Source organism: Phytophthora parasitica, assembly GCF_000247585.1.
Source record: "Phytophthora parasitica INRA-310 unplaced genomic scaffold supercont2.26, whole genome shotgun sequence".
NCBI lineage: Eukaryota > Oomycota > Peronosporomycetes > Peronosporales > Peronosporaceae > Phytophthora > Phytophthora nicotianae.
Window position 1 is genome coordinate 1 of NW_008649012.1, and position 16,749 is coordinate 16,749.

The 16,749-nt window shown below is 52.5% G+C and overlaps 8 protein-coding genes across 11 annotated transcripts; 5 read left to right on the forward strand and 3 right to left on the reverse strand.

Annotated features, from left to right (window-relative positions):
• Nucleotides 1–2,544: 2,544 nt before the first annotated feature.
• PPTG_22899 (hypothetical protein) lies at nucleotides 2,545–2,778 on the reverse strand (the record flags this gene model as incomplete). Its single annotated transcript, XM_008907208.1, has 1 exon — nucleotides 2,545–2,778. The coding sequence occupies one exon, from the start codon at nucleotides 2,776–2,778 to the stop codon at nucleotides 2,545–2,547; it is 234 nt and encodes a 77-aa protein (XP_008905456.1).
• A 943-nt stretch (nucleotides 2,779–3,721) lies between these two features.
• PPTG_10982 (hypothetical protein) lies at nucleotides 3,722–5,109 on the forward strand. 3 transcript variants are annotated; one of them, XM_008907210.1, is made up of 3 exons: nucleotides 3,722–4,329; nucleotides 4,399–4,489; nucleotides 4,593–5,109. In XM_008907210.1, exons 1-2 carry the CDS (start codon nucleotides 3,748–3,750, stop codon nucleotides 4,474–4,476), a joined length of 660 nt encoding a protein of 219 aa, XP_008905458.1. In that variant the 5' UTR covers nucleotides 3,722–3,747; the 3' UTR covers nucleotides 4,477–4,489; nucleotides 4,593–5,109. The 3 variants fall into 3 exon arrangements, with proteins under 3 accessions (XP_008905458.1, XP_008905459.1, XP_008905457.1); XM_008907211.1 differs by having other exon boundaries at nucleotides 3,722–4,489; XM_008907209.1 differs by having other exon boundaries at nucleotides 4,399–5,109.
• An 87-nt stretch (nucleotides 5,110–5,196) lies between these two features.
• PPTG_10983 lies at nucleotides 5,197–6,324 on the forward strand. 2 transcript variants are annotated; one of them, XM_008907212.1, is made up of 3 exons: nucleotides 5,197–5,414; nucleotides 5,487–5,932; nucleotides 6,008–6,324. In XM_008907212.1, the coding sequence occupies exons 1-3, from the start codon at nucleotides 5,217–5,219 to the stop codon at nucleotides 6,264–6,266; spliced, it is 903 nt and encodes a 300-aa protein (XP_008905460.1). In that variant the 5' UTR covers nucleotides 5,197–5,216; the 3' UTR covers nucleotides 6,267–6,324. The 2 variants fall into 2 exon arrangements, with proteins under 2 accessions (XP_008905460.1, XP_008905461.1); XM_008907213.1 differs by having other exon boundaries at nucleotides 5,487–6,324.
• PPTG_10984 (hypothetical protein) lies at nucleotides 6,308–8,296 on the reverse strand. The gene has a single exon (XM_008907214.1). It carries the CDS (start codon nucleotides 8,160–8,162, stop codon nucleotides 6,456–6,458), a length of 1,707 nt encoding a protein of 568 aa, XP_008905462.1. The 5' UTR covers nucleotides 8,163–8,296; the 3' UTR covers nucleotides 6,308–6,455.
• A 137-nt stretch (nucleotides 8,297–8,433) lies between these two features.
• Nucleotides 8,434–11,741, reverse strand: PPTG_10985 (hypothetical protein). Its single transcript, XM_008907215.1, has one exon. The coding sequence runs from the start codon at nucleotides 11,640–11,642 to the stop codon at nucleotides 8,847–8,849; it is 2,796 nt and encodes a 931-aa protein (XP_008905463.1). The 5' UTR covers nucleotides 11,643–11,741; the 3' UTR covers nucleotides 8,434–8,846.
• A 130-nt stretch (nucleotides 11,742–11,871) lies between these two features.
• On the forward strand, nucleotides 11,872–13,100 carry PPTG_10986 (hypothetical protein; the record flags this gene model as incomplete). Its single annotated transcript, XM_008907216.1, has 2 exons — nucleotides 11,872–11,958; nucleotides 12,030–13,100. The coding sequence occupies 2 exons, from the start codon at nucleotides 11,872–11,874 to the stop codon at nucleotides 13,098–13,100; spliced, it is 1,158 nt and encodes a 385-aa protein (XP_008905464.1).
• Nucleotides 13,101–13,614: 514 nt separating this feature from the next.
• Nucleotides 13,615–14,550, forward strand: PPTG_10987 (uridine phosphorylase; the record flags this gene model as incomplete). Its single annotated transcript, XM_008907217.1, has 1 exon — nucleotides 13,615–14,550. One exon carries the CDS (start codon nucleotides 13,615–13,617, stop codon nucleotides 14,548–14,550), a length of 936 nt encoding a protein of 311 aa, XP_008905465.1.
• Nucleotides 14,551–14,719: 169 nt separating this feature from the next.
• On the forward strand, nucleotides 14,720–16,281 carry PPTG_10988 (hypothetical protein). The gene has a single exon (XM_008907218.1). The coding sequence runs from the start codon at nucleotides 14,783–14,785 to the stop codon at nucleotides 16,199–16,201; it is 1,419 nt and encodes a 472-aa protein (XP_008905466.1). The 5' UTR covers nucleotides 14,720–14,782; the 3' UTR covers nucleotides 16,202–16,281.
• Nucleotides 16,282–16,749: the final 468 nt, after the last annotated feature.

The following is a 16,749-nucleotide window of genomic DNA, read 5'->3' on the forward strand; positions in this document are numbered from 1 at the left end:
TCGTCCTCGACGCCGACGGTGCCTTTCCAACAACTGACCTTCGATAGATCTTGCGCAGACCACTTCCAAGTCGAACGAGCTGCAACACACTCGGTCTGATAGGATGAACGACGAACTGTCTCAATGTCAAATCAATTTCTATTGATTAGTGATGAAACTACAAGGTGCGAGCGGTGCTATTTGCTGGCCTACAAAGAAGAAGCTGTGGAGCTGACGCAGAAGCGAATCTGTTGGATTCAGAACCAGTTCCCGAGAGCCACTATCAAGATACTGTTCTCCGATGGTGGTGGCGAGCTTGTTAACAAGAAGCTCGAGGACTTTTGCGAGGACCTCGGCATCGACACGCGTTCATCGAGCCCCTACAGCCCGCAGGAGAACGCGATTGTGGAGTGCACGAACCGGACCGTCATGCGACAGGTCCGCTCGATGCTGCATGCTACGCAGATGCCAGTCTCACTGGTGAGGCATCCTACATGCAATCAAGACGATGAACATGGCGCTTACGCAGGCGTTGAGGACAAGCAGTCTCCGTACCGAGCGCTGTACGGAGAGCGACCAGACCCCAGCATCTGCGCACGTGGGGATGCTTAGTGAACGCGCTCATCCCCGAAGACTCTCGACAAACGAAGGAGAAGCTCTCCTCAAGGACTCAGATGTGCTTACTACTTGGCTACAGCGAGAAAACCAAGGGCTACAAGTTGCTGAACCTGCGCTCAGGATCAGTTACGACATGTCAAGATGGCAACATAAGGCTCATGAGCAGTGGCATGTGCGCAGTGTGTACGTTGAGCAGCTCCTACTTATAGCCTACCAGTATGGAGACTACAACTTACCTGCGGAGACCCCGATCGTGCCGATCCGGACTACGATGCATCATACCTTCCCTTACCAGCAGAGCTTGTTGAGAGGCGAGCAGCACCGATGGCGAAGCTACCCATTGTTGGTGAGAGTCAGGACTAAGTCAAAGAACTTGAAGCTGAGGCTGCGACTCAGTGCGGTGACCCAGTTGGGACAAGAGAAGATGCAGAAAGGACTGCTGAGCCAGCAGATTCAGTTGGAGTTTAAAAGCGGAGGAACAACACAAAGGAACAGAAGAAGTGTGGAGATCGGGTGGGAGCCTCGCCGACCAAGGACTGCCGCCATGACCCTCACGACGACAGCAATGCCGCTGCATCGCGACCGAAGCAGAAGCGACAGCGATCCGCCTGCTTCAAGGACTACGTAGTAACGAGCGTGACGACGCAGCGCGTTGAGGATGTACAGATTCCTATCAGCCACAAACATGCACCAAGGTCGAAGAGGTGGATGGAGTGGAAGAAGCCATGAAAGTCGAGATGGACTCACAACAGCAGCACGGAACTTAGGTGCTCGTGCCGCGCACAGAGGCCAAGGACAAGCGTGTTATTTCGTGCAATTGGGTTTATGCGTTGAAGAGGGACTCAACCGGCAGGATCAAGCGATACAATGCCAGGTTGGTAATCAGAGGATTCCTGCATCGCATGCGCATCGACTACAGCGAAACCTACGCACTTGTGATCAGGTTCGAGACGATCAGGCGTGATCGTGTTTGCGTTACGTGAATGGGCTATTTGACGTCAAGACCGCGTTCTTGTACGGTTATCTTGACGAAGAGGTCTACATGGAGCAGTCTCCAGGCTCTGGAGAAGACTCTACACGCTACATATGCAGACTCAATAATAGTTTGCACGGGCTGAAGCAAGCGCAGCGCGTTTGGAACAAGACATTGCACAAGTTTCTGACGAAAATTGGACTTGAGCGCCTTGACTCTGACTATGGATTCTACGCCAGAAAAGTGGGAGGAGAAGTCACCGTGTTGTTCACGGTGTACGTCGACAAGCTACTGCTACTCGGACCAAGCGACCTGTGCGCTAAGGCTGCTAAACAACTCAGTGAGGAGTATGCTCTCGGAGTACCCTGGGCGTGGAGATTCTAATCGATCACCAGCGGCAGTACATTTGGGAGTTGTCGAAGCGATTTCATATGGAAGGATGCAATGCTATTCCAACGCCTGAGGCGCTGAGCGCTAAGGTGGCCAAGCCCGTCCAAGAGGACGCACCGCCCCGTACCGAGAGCTCGCTGGTGCATTACAGTATCTGGTCTCAGCCTCAAGGCCGGACATTGTGCACGCTGTGCGTCATCTCAGCAAGTACATGTCCTGTTTCGACCACACACACTATGCTGTTGCTAAACGAGTGCCACGCTACCTAGCTAGTACCGACAACTACGGCTTGATCAAGTGGGAGTGTCAAGTGAAGAGGAAGAGGCAAGCCCCGTCCTACCGCTTATCCTGCAAATACACTACTCGGGTTTTGTCGAGGTGCTTCTGCTCACTCGTTAACTTGCACAGCGCGAAGCAAGCAGCAGCACTCGACCTTTTCCCTGCTGGACTTTTGCCCCTGCACTTCACTGTGTTACCAGACCAACCTCGCAATGGTAACTACGCGAGCCACCGTGTAGCAACCATTACTCATTCAAGACCTGGTACGGGCTGCTGCTTCGTACTGAAGTCACCGTGTCGATGCTTCATGAAGACGTGGTGTGCTGTGTCTTGGCTGCCTCTGTTGCAAGCCACTGTCGGTGTTTAGTGACGCGTGCGTGGATATCTCCCGCCAAGAAGAGCAGCAAGCGGAAGAAATTGCTTGGCAGCTCGCACGATACCAATGCCACCAACTGTGTGTGGCTGTCGATCTGACGGTTGAGTGATACCGTGGTTTGGCGTGCGTGGATCAGCGATAAGTCTTCGGTGTCGCCCTCCATGGCAATGAGCTATTACTGACTTTAGAGAAGTAAGGACAGTTTTGCAATCGGTGAAATTTTAGGAGGTCGGAGGGGTGGTTGAGAGCGTAGGGGATGTTTAGCCAGTACGTGAGTGTACAGAGAGCCGAGATCAGGTTTAGAAGGTACTGGTTGACACCACAAATTGGAGTCGACACGATCGTTTGTGCGACAAATCAATATGAACTGACGACTGAGTCGGAATGGCCAATCGACGATTATAGCGTATTTTTACGAATAAAAAACCCCCGTCAAATGTTTGATGCTGTTCTTGAATTTGAAACCCTCTACGATTACAAGACCGCAACGTTAGCGCTCAACCAGTACCATTCAAGGACAGCTTATCGGTCCTGATCGACGCTTGGAAGCGTTTGGACGCTGTGGAGTACACTCGCAATGGTAACCGTCGCCCGCCTCCTGTAGCTACTGTGTGTGGTTGCGTGCGCCAAGCGTGGCGCGACACTCCTCAGTCCGTTGTACTGAGCTCGATTGAGGCTGCCGATTTTCATGTCGATTCCACGCGCTGATTTATATGGAATCACGACGTCTACTGATGGAAGTTCTAGCAGTCTTGGAGCCGTGATTAGGCAGGAAGCGAGCTAACTACAGAGTTCGAGAGTAAGGACCCGTTCAATTTCAACGACACCGATGTTGCACTTGGTGAGGTTGGCGTAGTGGAGTAGGATATAGAAGCTCTCTACGAATAGAAGACCCCTCGTCAAAAATGATCGAATTTATGGGGCCTTTAATAAAAAAATAGAAGACCAATTACTATTCGTAAAAATCCGTTAGTTGTAACAACTCTATGCAGTTGTGCCGCGAACTGGTTGTAAACTAAAAATGCTTGTTTTTTGTAATTTCCCAAAAAATGCTTTTTTTGTCATTTTCCCCAAAACACGCGAAATGACCAAACGTGTTTTTTTCTTGTCATTTTCGGTACTCTACAACGGCATGTCGTCGTCGTACAGCAAGACCGTCGGCGGCAAGCTGCAGCTCAAGGGTGGGTTGTCTCTCAAGCCTGCCAAGAAACACAAGCACAAGAAGAAGAAGAACAAAGACAGCAGCAAGAAGCGCGAGCGCGATGCTGCCGCCTCTGATGTCGCGCCGAAACCTTTCGAACTGGTAAAAGTACGCGGATCAGGCCGTCTGCTAAGCTCAGGCACGACGCTCATGGGTCAGGTGGGCTCCAAGTTCTTACAGGAGCTGCATGTGGGAGACGCCATCGTGATTCAACACCCGACGTCACTAGCTGAGGAGACGCGTATCGTGCGTATGGTGTTGAGCGATGTGTCAGCCAGCATTAGTTCCGCCTTCAGTTCAGACCTGGTGTCGTCCACGCCCTTCTACTACATCAAGGCTCCTCCTGAGGACGGAGAGGGGAAAGAGGAAGAGCAAGAAAAGCAGAAAAAGAAGCGCAAAATGGACGAGAAGACAGCGTTCGGAACCTATGCTGGGGGTACGGAGCAGGGGGGACAGTATACATACAGAGTCAAGAAGAGCGGGGCCTATGGAGGATACGCAATTGTCAAAGAGGTGATGTAGAGTAGGAGATTGCGGAGAAGAGGATGCAGATAACTTACTGATGTGTCTTGGTGTGTGTAGGATGCTAATGTGGAGAGGAGTCGGGAGGAGCTGCTGGACATGCGAGCGAAGAAGAAGGGAGACCGGCATTGCATGTGATTGCGTGTAAACGGTAAATCTCTTAAAATGAAGCAACCTTTTATTGGCTATGGTAGTAGTGTTCTAACCCGCCGACTTTGGCGTGCGTTCTTGTTCAATGCATGAACTTGATGAAGAAAAAGTCACATGGAAGGAGCTGGCAATCAAAGCAGGCTTTGGAAACGTATTAACTCATGCTTCGCATTGACCGTCTGCTCGTAGCCCAACGATGCTCTTGTGGGCTGCAAGGGTCGGGCAAGCAGTACTGTGATGACAGCAAATGCGGGCTCACTACAACACCATCTTTTACCACACGAGTTGGTTGAGAAACCTCAATATTTGTCCGCCAGTAGCTTAGACCACTCAGTCCCTGAGCCGGCCTTGATGTCAGACTCCCAATGTGGCAACTTAGGGACGGGACATCATACACTAGAAGTAATCGATCACCTGTGCTATTGGATGAGCTTTGTTACTTCGACGCTGGAAATTGGAGAGTGGGGCCTGAACGCTAATAATTGCTTGTATTCAACAGAGTTCACCAGTGTGAACATTATGCCAGTCATTGTAATCTAGGCTTGCCATTCATATTGTTAGAGCATTTAGAGCATCACTACCCAGGGATCAATGAACGTATAATAAAGGTGCTGTCTGCCGTGGTCGTTCGTTGCCCCATTCTCATAAACTCGGAACCACTCCGTAACTTGCCTATGTAAAGTTATGGAGTATGACACTCCACAAAATCACAATTCCGTTTGATCGAGATGCAGCCTGCAGCCATAAAGAAGGCCGCCTCCGTTGGCGATGCCACACGGCTGCGAAAGTTCCTGGAGACCGGTCGCGGCAAGACGATGGTGCTGACGGGTGCAGGCATTTCGACGGACTCGGGCATCCCCGATTACCGAGGCCCCAATGGCGTGTACAACCGCAACAAAGACTTCCGTCCCATCCAGTTCCAGGAGGTCGACATTGTATCATAATAGTCTGTCTTGTAATCGCACTGACCTTATTACTGTGCATTTTCACGCGTCTAGTTTATTGGAGCGCACACGTATCGTCAGCGCTACTGGGCGCGCAGCTTCCTCGGCTGGCCCAAGATTCTAAACACGCAGCCCAATGGGTCGCACTACGCGCTGACAGAGCTACAACAAGCCGCCGCAATCTCTAGTATTCTCACGCAGAACGTGGATCGCCTACACACTAAAAGCGGCTCACATAGCGTCGTGGAGATGCACGGGTCGCTGCATGAGGTGGAATGTCAGGGCTGTGGACAGGTAACGTCCCGTCAGAGCTACCAGGAAGAACTGGCGGAGCTGAACCCCAAGGTCGCCAAATGGTCGACGGATAATCCAGACAAAGAGACTGGCGACGTGGCTTCCAGTGACAAAGTGAACCCGGACGGTGATGTCGATATCTCGTGGAACTACGACGACTTTGTCTATCCTGCATGCAGCAACTGTAGCGGCATCATGAAACCCAGGTAAGCCTCGCAGCTTTCATCATGATAACGAGGCATGTCATTTGGATCACCTGCTATTATTGCTCGCTGCTTTAGAGTCGTCTTCTTTGGCGAGAATATGCCTGCGGCGACACGAATGACTGCACTGGAGCGTGTGAGCGATGCCAACGCGTTGCTGGTCATAGGCTCATCGCTGAAGGTTTTCTCGGCTATGCGTCTTATCAACCACGCACACGCTCGCAAGATCCCGATCGCCATCGTGAACTTGGGACCCACGCGTGCAGACGAGCTGTGCAGCTTGCGTATTGACAAACCTTGCACGAGTCTGCTCAGTGAGGTGGCGGGCTTGTACTGATAGAAATAAAGCCTAACTAATACAACACGATAACATCAAAAAGCACTCGAATGACGGCAGCAAAGGGTTCATTAAGGAAGGATGTAACACACCGTGAACTGTCGTCGAATATCTTACACACGCATAAACGCAGTAATCTCTCCATTAGTCATCGCTAAAGCTCTTGTGTGACAACTTGCGAGTAGCCACTTAGCTCCAGATAGTACGCGTCGGTAGCACGGAAGAGGAGCCTCCGACAGGTAGGTGCGGCTTCGCAGCGTTTCCAGAGCTCACCGAGTTCAGGGACGCCACTCGCTGCGTTAGCCAGCTAGGTCCCTGCGATTTAGCTGCCTCTTCCTTCACCTCTGCAGACGGCGCAGCTTCAGCTTCCTTTTTCTCCGGTTCAGGAGCAGATGCCACTTCAGCCTCTGCGGGCTGAGGCTGTACAGGAGTCTCCGGCTGGACTTCCGGCTCAACAGTCTTCGGTTCAGGCTTCGGTGACTTCTTCTCGCTGTTCGCCTTGTCAGCAACAGCAGCAGCATTGGCGGCCGTGTCGTAGCGGTAGGTGATCGACGCAGAGTGATCAAAGGGAAGACGCTCCATCAACGATTGACTGGCGTTTGCTAGCACTGGCACGGCTGCCGCAGCCTCGCGAAGCTGAGCCTCTGAAAACTGACGAGGGTTCACGGTGGACTCCTTCACGCCAAGGAGCGGACCATTGTACTCGGGCATCGTCTTCTGGATCGTGCGGCCCAGCGCGTGGATGCACTGCACCACCTGTCCCAAGTTTTTCTGGTTGTACAGATCAACCGTCTCGAACAGATCAAACTCCGCCACGCCAATGGAACGGCATGCACGTACAAAGGCACTCACGTTCTCCATCTGCTTGAAAGGCATGGACGACGTTTGGATGCGCGGGATCAGGCCAGGCTTGATCTTGTTCATCAGCGAGCACAGCATCACTCCATCCTTCAAGCTGTCACCAAAGCTCGCCAAGAACTTTTCGCCCAACACAGCCTCAATCCATTCCTGGGCCTCTTCCTCTGCTGTAGGTCCAGAGCTGGTAGTCACGCTGTTCAAGCCTGGAATGGACGAAGCAACCTTCGTGTCGTCCAGAGTCGTCTTGTCCACATCGTCGGTAAGCTCAGCCACCGCTGCTTCAACTTCCGCCTTCGTTGGCGCGTGCTTCGTAGGCGAAATTTCACCGTCAGGCTGCGAGTCAAACGTCGTCAGCTGATCTGCCTTGCGGAAGCGAGACAGCTGCTCGATCTTCTCGGCCGACGGAGGTGGAGGAGGAGGCGGTGCACGGTACGCGCTCTGAGCGGCGTCCGCACCGAGCATGACGTTGTTCGAGTAGGACGTGGTCTGGCGCTTCATAGTGCGGAAGCTGCCGAGCGTCTGCTGCGCTGGGATGTTCTTGCCGCCGGCGAGCTGGTCGGAGGTGAAGGAGCGCTGGTTCTTGATGCTCTCCTTGACGCCGAGCGTGGGGCCCGTGAAGTCCGGGTAATTGCGCTGTACAGCCCGACCCAGTGCGAAGATACAGCGCACAACGTTACCCAGATCCTTAAGCTCGAATAGGTCCACGGTCTCGAACAGGTCGAACTCGTTGACTCCCATAATGCGGCAGGCCTTGAGGAAGGCGGACACATTCTCCATGAGCTTAAAGGGCATCTTGGACTTGGTCTCCACGCGCTTCACCACATCTCGGTGGATCTTGTTGGCTGTGGTGCAGAGGATTACGCCGTCTCGCAGACCCTCACCGAAGTCATCGCCGATCTGCATCTCCGAGATGGTCTCGAGCCAAACGCGAGCCTCGTTCTCCATGTCGTAGTCGTAACGCTCGGCTGCCTTGCGCGCTAGCTCGGCGTCGAGACCGTAACCACCACCACGGGCCTGTACGGGCGCGCGGAAGGACATGATGCTGCAGGTTTCTTGCTTGTTCTTCTCTGGCCGACGGTGGACTGTGCGCTGGAAGTGCAATTCGAGAGTGCCGGACGACGCGATAGAGTCGGTCGGACGGTACGGAAGTGATAGACCAGATACCAACTGGTATGAATAGTATTTAGAGCGATAGCTCGATTTTGTCTCTTCCAAATCGTTTGATGCGTAGTTGAAAAGCACTGTAGTAACTACTTTATCGAAGTACTATTCAAACTTCTCTTCTTAAGGTTTCACTTTGAATGTAAAATGGTAGCAATACTATATTTCTAGTGAGAGGCATACCGGAAATACAGAAATGACCTTAATACAGATAATTACTACGTTCAGTAGCACTATATTACTACGCGAGTGTCGATTAGACCACAAGGTTCACCACGTCAGCGTATACCGTGGTGCGCTACGAGGAACGAGGACGACCATGTTCATGCGATCCAGCTGTAATCCGTTCTTCCGACACCATTTTCCGGCGCCTGGAAGTCCAAGCAACCAACACCTTATTCCGCGCAACAGGTGCAAATCGACAATGGTAAACATGGAGGCAAACACGAGATTTAGCAGCTTCAACTAGCCCAACGCTTCACGCTCTAAAGCCACACGAATCTAGTGTAGCAGAATAAGCAATTCATAGATAAGACATCTGCGTCGATGTCAGCCGCTCTCTCAAGGCTCGTCCTGGTTTGAGTGCGGATTGGACGGCGACTTGGCCAAGTCCCAAGCCTGTGCCAGCCGCTTGGTCGACAGCAGCGGCTCTTTCTCCTCCGTCGACCCCACGAACACTCCACCGCGTTGCGAGACTCCGGTAGGAGTCGTCGGCCCACTCACCACCGTAGTTGAGTACATGGTATGCGTGCTGCCGCCCCCACGAGCAGGCAGCGCTGCTGAAGCAGCCAATGAAGCAGCGGTTGTATTCGCTTTCTTCTCCGCGCGCTCGTACAGTTTGGACTTGAAGGCGTATTCTTGACGCAGCATGTCGAGCTGGACATTGGCCGGAACACTGCGAATGATCTTCCAAAATGACCAGATCAACAACAATGACAAATGCTCACTCACGAGGATCATGACCATACGCGTGGTAAGTGAGAAGCACGCAAAGTCTGGACCGAAGCGGTAATGGGAAAAATCGCCGCCCATAGCGTACGTGATCTGCTTCGAGCAAGACGGCGAGAAAAACTCCATGGTTCCAGTGGAGATGAAGATGAGGCCAATGTTGACAATCACGCCAGTAAGCGCAAGGACGTGAAGCATGCTGTGCCACTCGCCGATGCCGCTGGCTTTGCGTGGGAATGGCCGCCGGTTGGTTCGGCACAGTCGGAAGCCGTCGCCACGAGTCTTGAGGGCATTTACAATCATGCAAGCAGCAGGCATGAGCGGCCACAGCATCGAAAACATGACCACGAAGCCGAACTGCACTGTCATGTGGTGGTAGTCATCATACGGGTCGTAGTTTTCCTGCTCGCTTTCAAACAGAATTGCGCGCACCTTCGCATTTAGCAGCTCCACCTCACGCTCACTGTTCTCCAAATACCGTGCCGACGATCGATTCAGAAGATGAGCGAGGTTGTTACTACTACGGTCAATAGTGCTGCTGCGATCACTCACATCGTGACTGTGTGCGTCATCGGAGTCTTCAGTCCGATATGACATTTCCGCGAGCAGGTGGCGTTCTCCTTGTGCTTTAACCATAGCCATAACCTTGCGATCAGTTCCACGTAGTCGCTGTTCGTAGTGCTTGCGGTGAATCCATGGAACGGCGACAGCAATGAGGAGGTTCAGCAATTGAGTAATGATGATGGGTGTAAGGAAAAGAGTCTCCAAGTCGAGGTGGTTGATATCGAAGGTTACCCATCCACGACACGGAATACAACGTGTTTCACGTAGCCCCATCTCATTCCATGCTGGTGGACAGGAGTCGCAATACGCGCCCGAACGATCCATATACGGTCCAAAGCAGCAGTTGGCTGGGTCCTTCCAGATCAGCGTGTTGAGAAAGTTGGTGATCGTATCACCAGCACCAGGAATCACATACACGAAAGCCAGCAGGAAGAACCACGTGTAGTAGTTGAGGAAATCCATGAGGAAGAGTTTCCGAATCATAGACTTCTCGAACTGTTCAATGGTCTTCCAGTTCTCCCACTCAGTGAACATACGCGCAGCCTTCGTCACAATCACACTCCACTGGATAATATCAACGAACAAACCGTACAGGATACCGCCGCCAAGGATGTAGAACCACTGCGCCGAGAAGATTCCTCTGTCCGGGTAACGCACTTTCAGCACTTCAAACGCGGTAATCCAAATAGCAATAATAAACATCATGATCGAGATCTGCACAATCATGAAGGTCACCACCGCCAGGTACTTGGGATACCGTTTCCAGCTCGGATAGTATTGATCCGGTAAACCCGTGACGGGATTCACAAACGCTTCACCACGAAATTTCGGGTTACGATACACAATTGTGTGGGTGTCGATATTGTTCGCCCACATGTGGTTGAGTTCGTTATTGCGACGAGACCATGCCTTGAGGAACCCGAAGCTCCAGACCACCGAAATAAGCACTGCCCAGCCCACAAGCACGCGCATGTACACGGGAGTACCCATAACACCACGCAGACACGTCAATAGTACACCTAACAACGCGATCGGCACCAGCGCCTTGTTGTAGAAATCCATGAACGCGAAGTAGTATCCGACTTTCTCTCCAAAATGAGCTCTCACTTTACGCAAGAAGCTCTCCGACAGAAACTCAAGCTTTTGGGTCCCAATGAACGTTTTTAACAAGTATCGGTTGGTAGCTGGGTCGTGAACGGGAAAAATGGATCGCACGTTGGGGTGGTCTTTGGTAATCTTGGCTGTTTCTCGGATAATATGGTCGATCACTTGGATTCTCTCAGCTGGGGTGACAATAGGACTACTCTGCACTACCGAGTCCACTTCGCGCGAGTTGCCACTGCGCAGCCACGTCTGGAATCTCAGCCTCCGTCCATAGATTGCTAGCGCCTCGTCGTTCCCACGGATCAGCAGTACAAAGTACTTGCTGGTCTTCTTGCCGTCAGTTTCCACTTGGCTAAAGTCTCCTTCCAGCACGTCCACATCCAGACCACTGGCCACCAGTTTCTCAATGAGACTGCCTTCCACTCCAGTGCTAATATCCACAGTCACATCAATGTTAATGGATGCGTTATTCTCCTTTTTCTTGCTCGTGTGCCTACGAGTAACGATGGCAAAGTCGTAGGTAACCCCCTCCAGCTCCGCACCCTTCAGGTAACGGTAAGTTCCGGGCCGCACTACCAACGGCTGGCCTGGCTGCTGTGACACAGGTGACTCGAAGGTCCACTGGTCGTCCTGAAGCGCCAGGTTCATGGCACCCGACGAGAGGTGACGCTCCCTGCGTCCCTGTTCTGGGCCGTTGATCGGTGCGGACGTCACCTCAGGCGTAGAGTCGTCGTCTTCCATCGTTGGGGATCGGTCTGCGCGCTCCAGCCGGCGAGGGATTCTCTGGCGGCTGTGTCGGATCTCAGGTGCGGTAGACCTTCAAGGTCATTTCTGAAGTTGTGTATTGAACACTGATCAGAAGCTTTCATTTAGATACAACTACTATTAATTTCAGTATGTCTGAGAAGCTTCTTCAGGCGTTTACCTCGAAGCGACATGAGCCCAGTTGGCAAGGAGAAAACAACACATCATGACGACAAATGCAGCGGTGCTCCACCGAACAGCGCCTTACGCAGCTCTCAAAAGCAGCAATAGTCACGGCGAACCTCCCATTGAGGTAAGCGGCAATAGTAGCAGTAGCAGGAGGTCCTAGATTCTAACACGTTCCTTGTTCTTGTTGTCTCTTAGGTACAGACGGCAGACTCTGTTGCAGAAGGCAACAGTAGCAGCAGCGATTCTGAGAGCGAGTATGAGATCCTGTACCCCGGACATGACGGCACCCAGGAGATCCTGGATAACAGTGACTTCTACGGCAAATTCATGCCCAGCACGGACGTGCTGTCCGAGTCCGTGCTGCAATTCTGTGGCAGCTTCTCGGTGCGCATGGCTCCTCTGGTCGCCACGGCATTGGTGCGGAGGTTTACGGACGCTCGCTTCAATTGGGCCACGAAGACGCTGCAGTCCTTTTTGGAGATGGTGTGCTGGATCAGTGTCACGTGTGCGACCTACTCGTTATACGGTGACCTGCTGTTTGCCCTGGAGGTTGGAACCTTTGTAGGCGCCATGATGTCCGTGTGCGACGAAATTGTGTTGCAGTTTGTGCGTGGATTGGCGCGCGTTATCCGTAACCAGCCAGGAGGCGGAGACTTGTTGCAACGTCTTGGCTTTGACGTGCCGAAGAACGGCAAGGCTCCGACGGACGGCCAGGAAATCACTCTCATCAAGAACCTGGTGTTTGGCTACCTTGGAGTCGTGGCAGTGCGTTCATTGTGGGAAAATTATCACGATGTCAAGTTTTTTGCTCTGCTGACAGCTTGTACGGGTGTGGCCTTCGTGGTTACGGCCGAGTTCTGTTGCCTCTGGCTACCGACACGGCGTGTTGGACTGACACTTCAGTCGCGGTTTACCAAGGTCAGAAGAAACTGGCAGGATCATTGGTTGCGTTCCTTGGTGGAGATACTCTGCTGGACGATGTTGACGAGCTACTTGTACTACAGCTCGGAGGACTTCTGGTGGGCCTTCCAGGTAGGCACTTTGGTCGCGGTGGGCGTGAGTTTAAGCTCCGGACTCGACCACCTCGCAGACGTCGACACTTATCAGACCGACAAGCCAGAGTACGGCTTCTGGGAGGAGCGTGCACTGGATGATCCGTTCATGGCGTTGGCGGGTCGACTGGTGAAGGTTCAACACGCGTTCGAAGCATTCGGACGGGCGGTGGAGACGGAGGCCATGAATATGTACGAAAACTTCGGCGAGTAATAAACTACTCGCTTTCATTCTCCATTTAAAGAAAGTGGATGTTGGAAAGAAGTCGCATCCCAATTGCAAGATTGGACTGCTGGTGTTTTGACTTTTTGCGCAGTGTCTCTAGGCACCAGTGAACACAGCGATACTAACCCGTGCACGTGTCAGCTACCCTCGCCTTACTGCTGTGGTTGCAGATGCTTTGACTGTTTCGACGGTAAATCTGCTTGACAAACATGACCACGTCACTGCCGCGGGTTTTATTCGTCTACGTGCCTTGCCGTTTGCTTACCTCTGAATATGACAGCATCATTACAGTACATTAGTCTTGAGCTAATTAAGAGCACCAAATCCGGTGCACGCATTCATTGTTGTAGTGCAAGTTGCTGTTTGTGCCATGGCTGTCACACAAGCGCATGCCTCTGCATCTTAGCCCCAAGTGCGTCTGCAGCTGGTCGAGCATCAATATCCAATTTTCCCTTTCAAGCGCAAGTCAAGCTCGTCTAGCCCGCAACTCAAGTCTTCAAACATGGCCCCTAACATGGACGCAAGCGCGACCGACGCCACGGTTCCGCAGGTGCACGTGCGCAACAGCCACATCCTCGAGATGCAATCGGACGTGCTGTTCCACATCGGGCTGACGTGTTCGCAAGAAGAGCGTCAGCAGGTCGTCAACACCTTCGGCGACGTCAAGTTCTTCATCACTGGCGGCAGCGCCGAGCGCATGACCCATTTCGCGCATTTGGTGGCCAAGGAGCTTGGCATCTCCACGCCCTACGGCTACAAACTGGCCCCGATCGGCAGCACGTCGCGCTACACGCTCTACAAGGTTGGTCCCGTGCTTGTGGCCAACCACGGCATCGGCATGCCGTCCATCTCCATCCTACTGCACGAGGTCACCAAGCTGCTTGAATACGCCGGCGCACATGGTGCCACCTACATCCGTATGGGCACGAGCGGCGGTATCGGCGTCGAACCTGGCACCGTTGTCATCACATCTGAGGGCGTGAACAACAAGTTGGAGTCCGTGGATGAGGTGGCCGTGCTTGGAAACACTGTGTTGCGGCCGTCCATCTGCTCGCCCGAGGTGCGCGAGGAGATCATCGCTGCTGCCAAGGAGGTGGGACTGCCCTACGCGGTGGGCAAGACGCTCAGCTGCAACGACTTCTACGAGGGCCAAGGCCGCCTCGACGGTGCCATCTGCGAGTACACGCTCGAAGACAAGATGGCATTCTTGCAGAAGTTGGCCGACGCAGGTGTGCGTAACATCGAGATGGAGGCGCGCCTGATGGCCAGCTTCTGCCACAAGCTCAACATCCCCGTTGCGGTGGTCTGTGTGACCCTGCTGAACCGTCTGAACGGCGACCAAGTGCTCTCGAGCCACGAGACGCTCCAGGACTTCGAGCGACGCCCTGCTGCCGTGTTGTTGCACTACATCAAGACCAAAATCAACGCGTCCCCGTAGATGCCTACCTCAGATAGATACTACGTGGATAAGTGTACATACCAATAAAAGCTACAACCACAGAGACCTGAGCTATTGACCGTTGCCAACTGATTGGTCAGGATTGGGTAAATGACGTTTAAAATCCGCTTCAACGAGAAGGCGGAACAGTGCTCGCACTAGAGGATAACGGCCGAACCTGACTTCACCACGGCTTTTATTCACTTTTCAATCTTTCTAGTTGCCGCCACCGATGACCTCGCGGGCTTCCCATCCGATCTGCTTCCAGTCGCAATGGGAAAATTCCGGGCTGACTGTGAGTGTGGCTGTTAGCGGAGTCAGCAACGTTGGAGGCGCCGACAACCGCGAGAACCAGGACGCATTCTTCACTATCTACGATCCCAAGAACACCGCATTGGTGGTGGGTATCTTCGACGGCCACGGGAAAGACACTGGACGCGACATCGCTCACGCAGCCAAACAATACTTCGAGGCGCAGTTCCAGGGCTACTCACACAAAGACTATGCGAGACTGGAACGCGACCCAGAGGAATTCTTTCAGCATTTGTTCACGTCATGCCACCAGGCCCTCAAACACAAGCTGCGAGATCTCTACGAGCGAGCTGGATACTTCGTAGAGGAAAAACACTCGGAAGGGTATTTGGTACGCCACAATTGGCACACGGGAACTATGGCGAGTGTTCGAGGTGGCACCACAGCGACGATAGTCGTGATCTTAAATGGGGGACGAAAGATCTACTCGGCAAACGTCGGCGACTCAGCGGTGCTGCTGACCTCGATGAGTCCTGCTCTGCATGCAGACGACGTGAAAGTGTATGGGAACGATGGTGATGATGTGTATCGGCAAAACAAGTCACACCGTGATGAAGACGAGCTGGACAACAATTGTACACCCGAATCTGATCTCCTGCTGCTGTCCGGTAACCACAGTCCTGAAAGTACAACCGAGTTCTTCCGAGCCCGATCTGCACGATGCAGCTCTCTCGACCCAACACTACCAGCTCTGCGCTTTGTGTACGACACTTCAGAGCCAAAAGGCAAACGACTTCCTATTTTCACCATGACCAGCACAGGCGATCTGCACCGCAATTCAAATGGTGAATACTACAAGAACGTCCGCAACGAATGGGCCACTGTAGTTGCAACACCTTGTAACTCATTGTTCCCAGACGCGCTGGCATTCACGCGTTCACTTGGTGATTTCCAAATGCATAGCTACGGTGTCAGCTGCAACCCGACAGTGGTGGAGCTCTCTCTCGAGCTTATCGTCGCAAGAGACCTCGGACTTACCACCCAAGCAGTTAGCAACCAAGAGTATAGCCACAGTAGTACATATGACAACGGTGAAGTCAGAACTGCCTACGCCTCAAACAACACCAGCGAGAACTCGAGCGAGCATAGCTTCATGGTGCTGGTGGCTTCCGATGGGATCTGGGACAACTGGAAATACTGCGAACTGCAAACTTTCCTCAGCGAGGCGAACCGCAACAAGAGCCTGCATCAGCAAAGTGAAGTATCTGGGGATTATTCTCCAGTGGATGTTTGTATCTCCTCACTCATGGATGTTAATTTGCAACGCGCCAGCAACTACTTTGGCGAGAATGCCGACAACATGACGGCTTTTTTATGCAACTTCAATGTAAGAATCTAAGCTAATCTTATTTCTAAAAAATGACAGTAGCGCGCTCGCGATCTCGCGCCCGAGGTCTTCAGCCAACTAGTTTCAGTTCACCATGTATAGATGGATGGAATTCGCCGTGCAAATTGCACTAAGATTATTTGACGATTGTGATTGGCTGAAAAATATTTATGTGATCTTGAAAGGTCACTGAGCTAAGGGCAACGATGGACGAGCTCGATGCACGCGTTGAAGAAGTGCTGGAGAATACGACAGCGGAGAAGACCAAGTACACGTATTTACGTGCAATAGCTCGCTTTGTGGAGTGGCTGCATACTAACACAGACGACGATCGACGGCAGACACTTTTCACTAGCTCATTCCGAGAGCTTTAGACTATTAACGCAGGCACAATTACTTCGTGGCTGTCAAGACCACCTTTGCGAAGTCCCGTGTGTTTGGACTCTTTATCTACGCAAGATTGTATGCGTTATCTTACATCTATGGAGCAGCGTGGAGTAACAGGAAAGTCTACATTTGGCAACGTGCGCTCAGCAATTGTGTACTTGTACACAGCAACC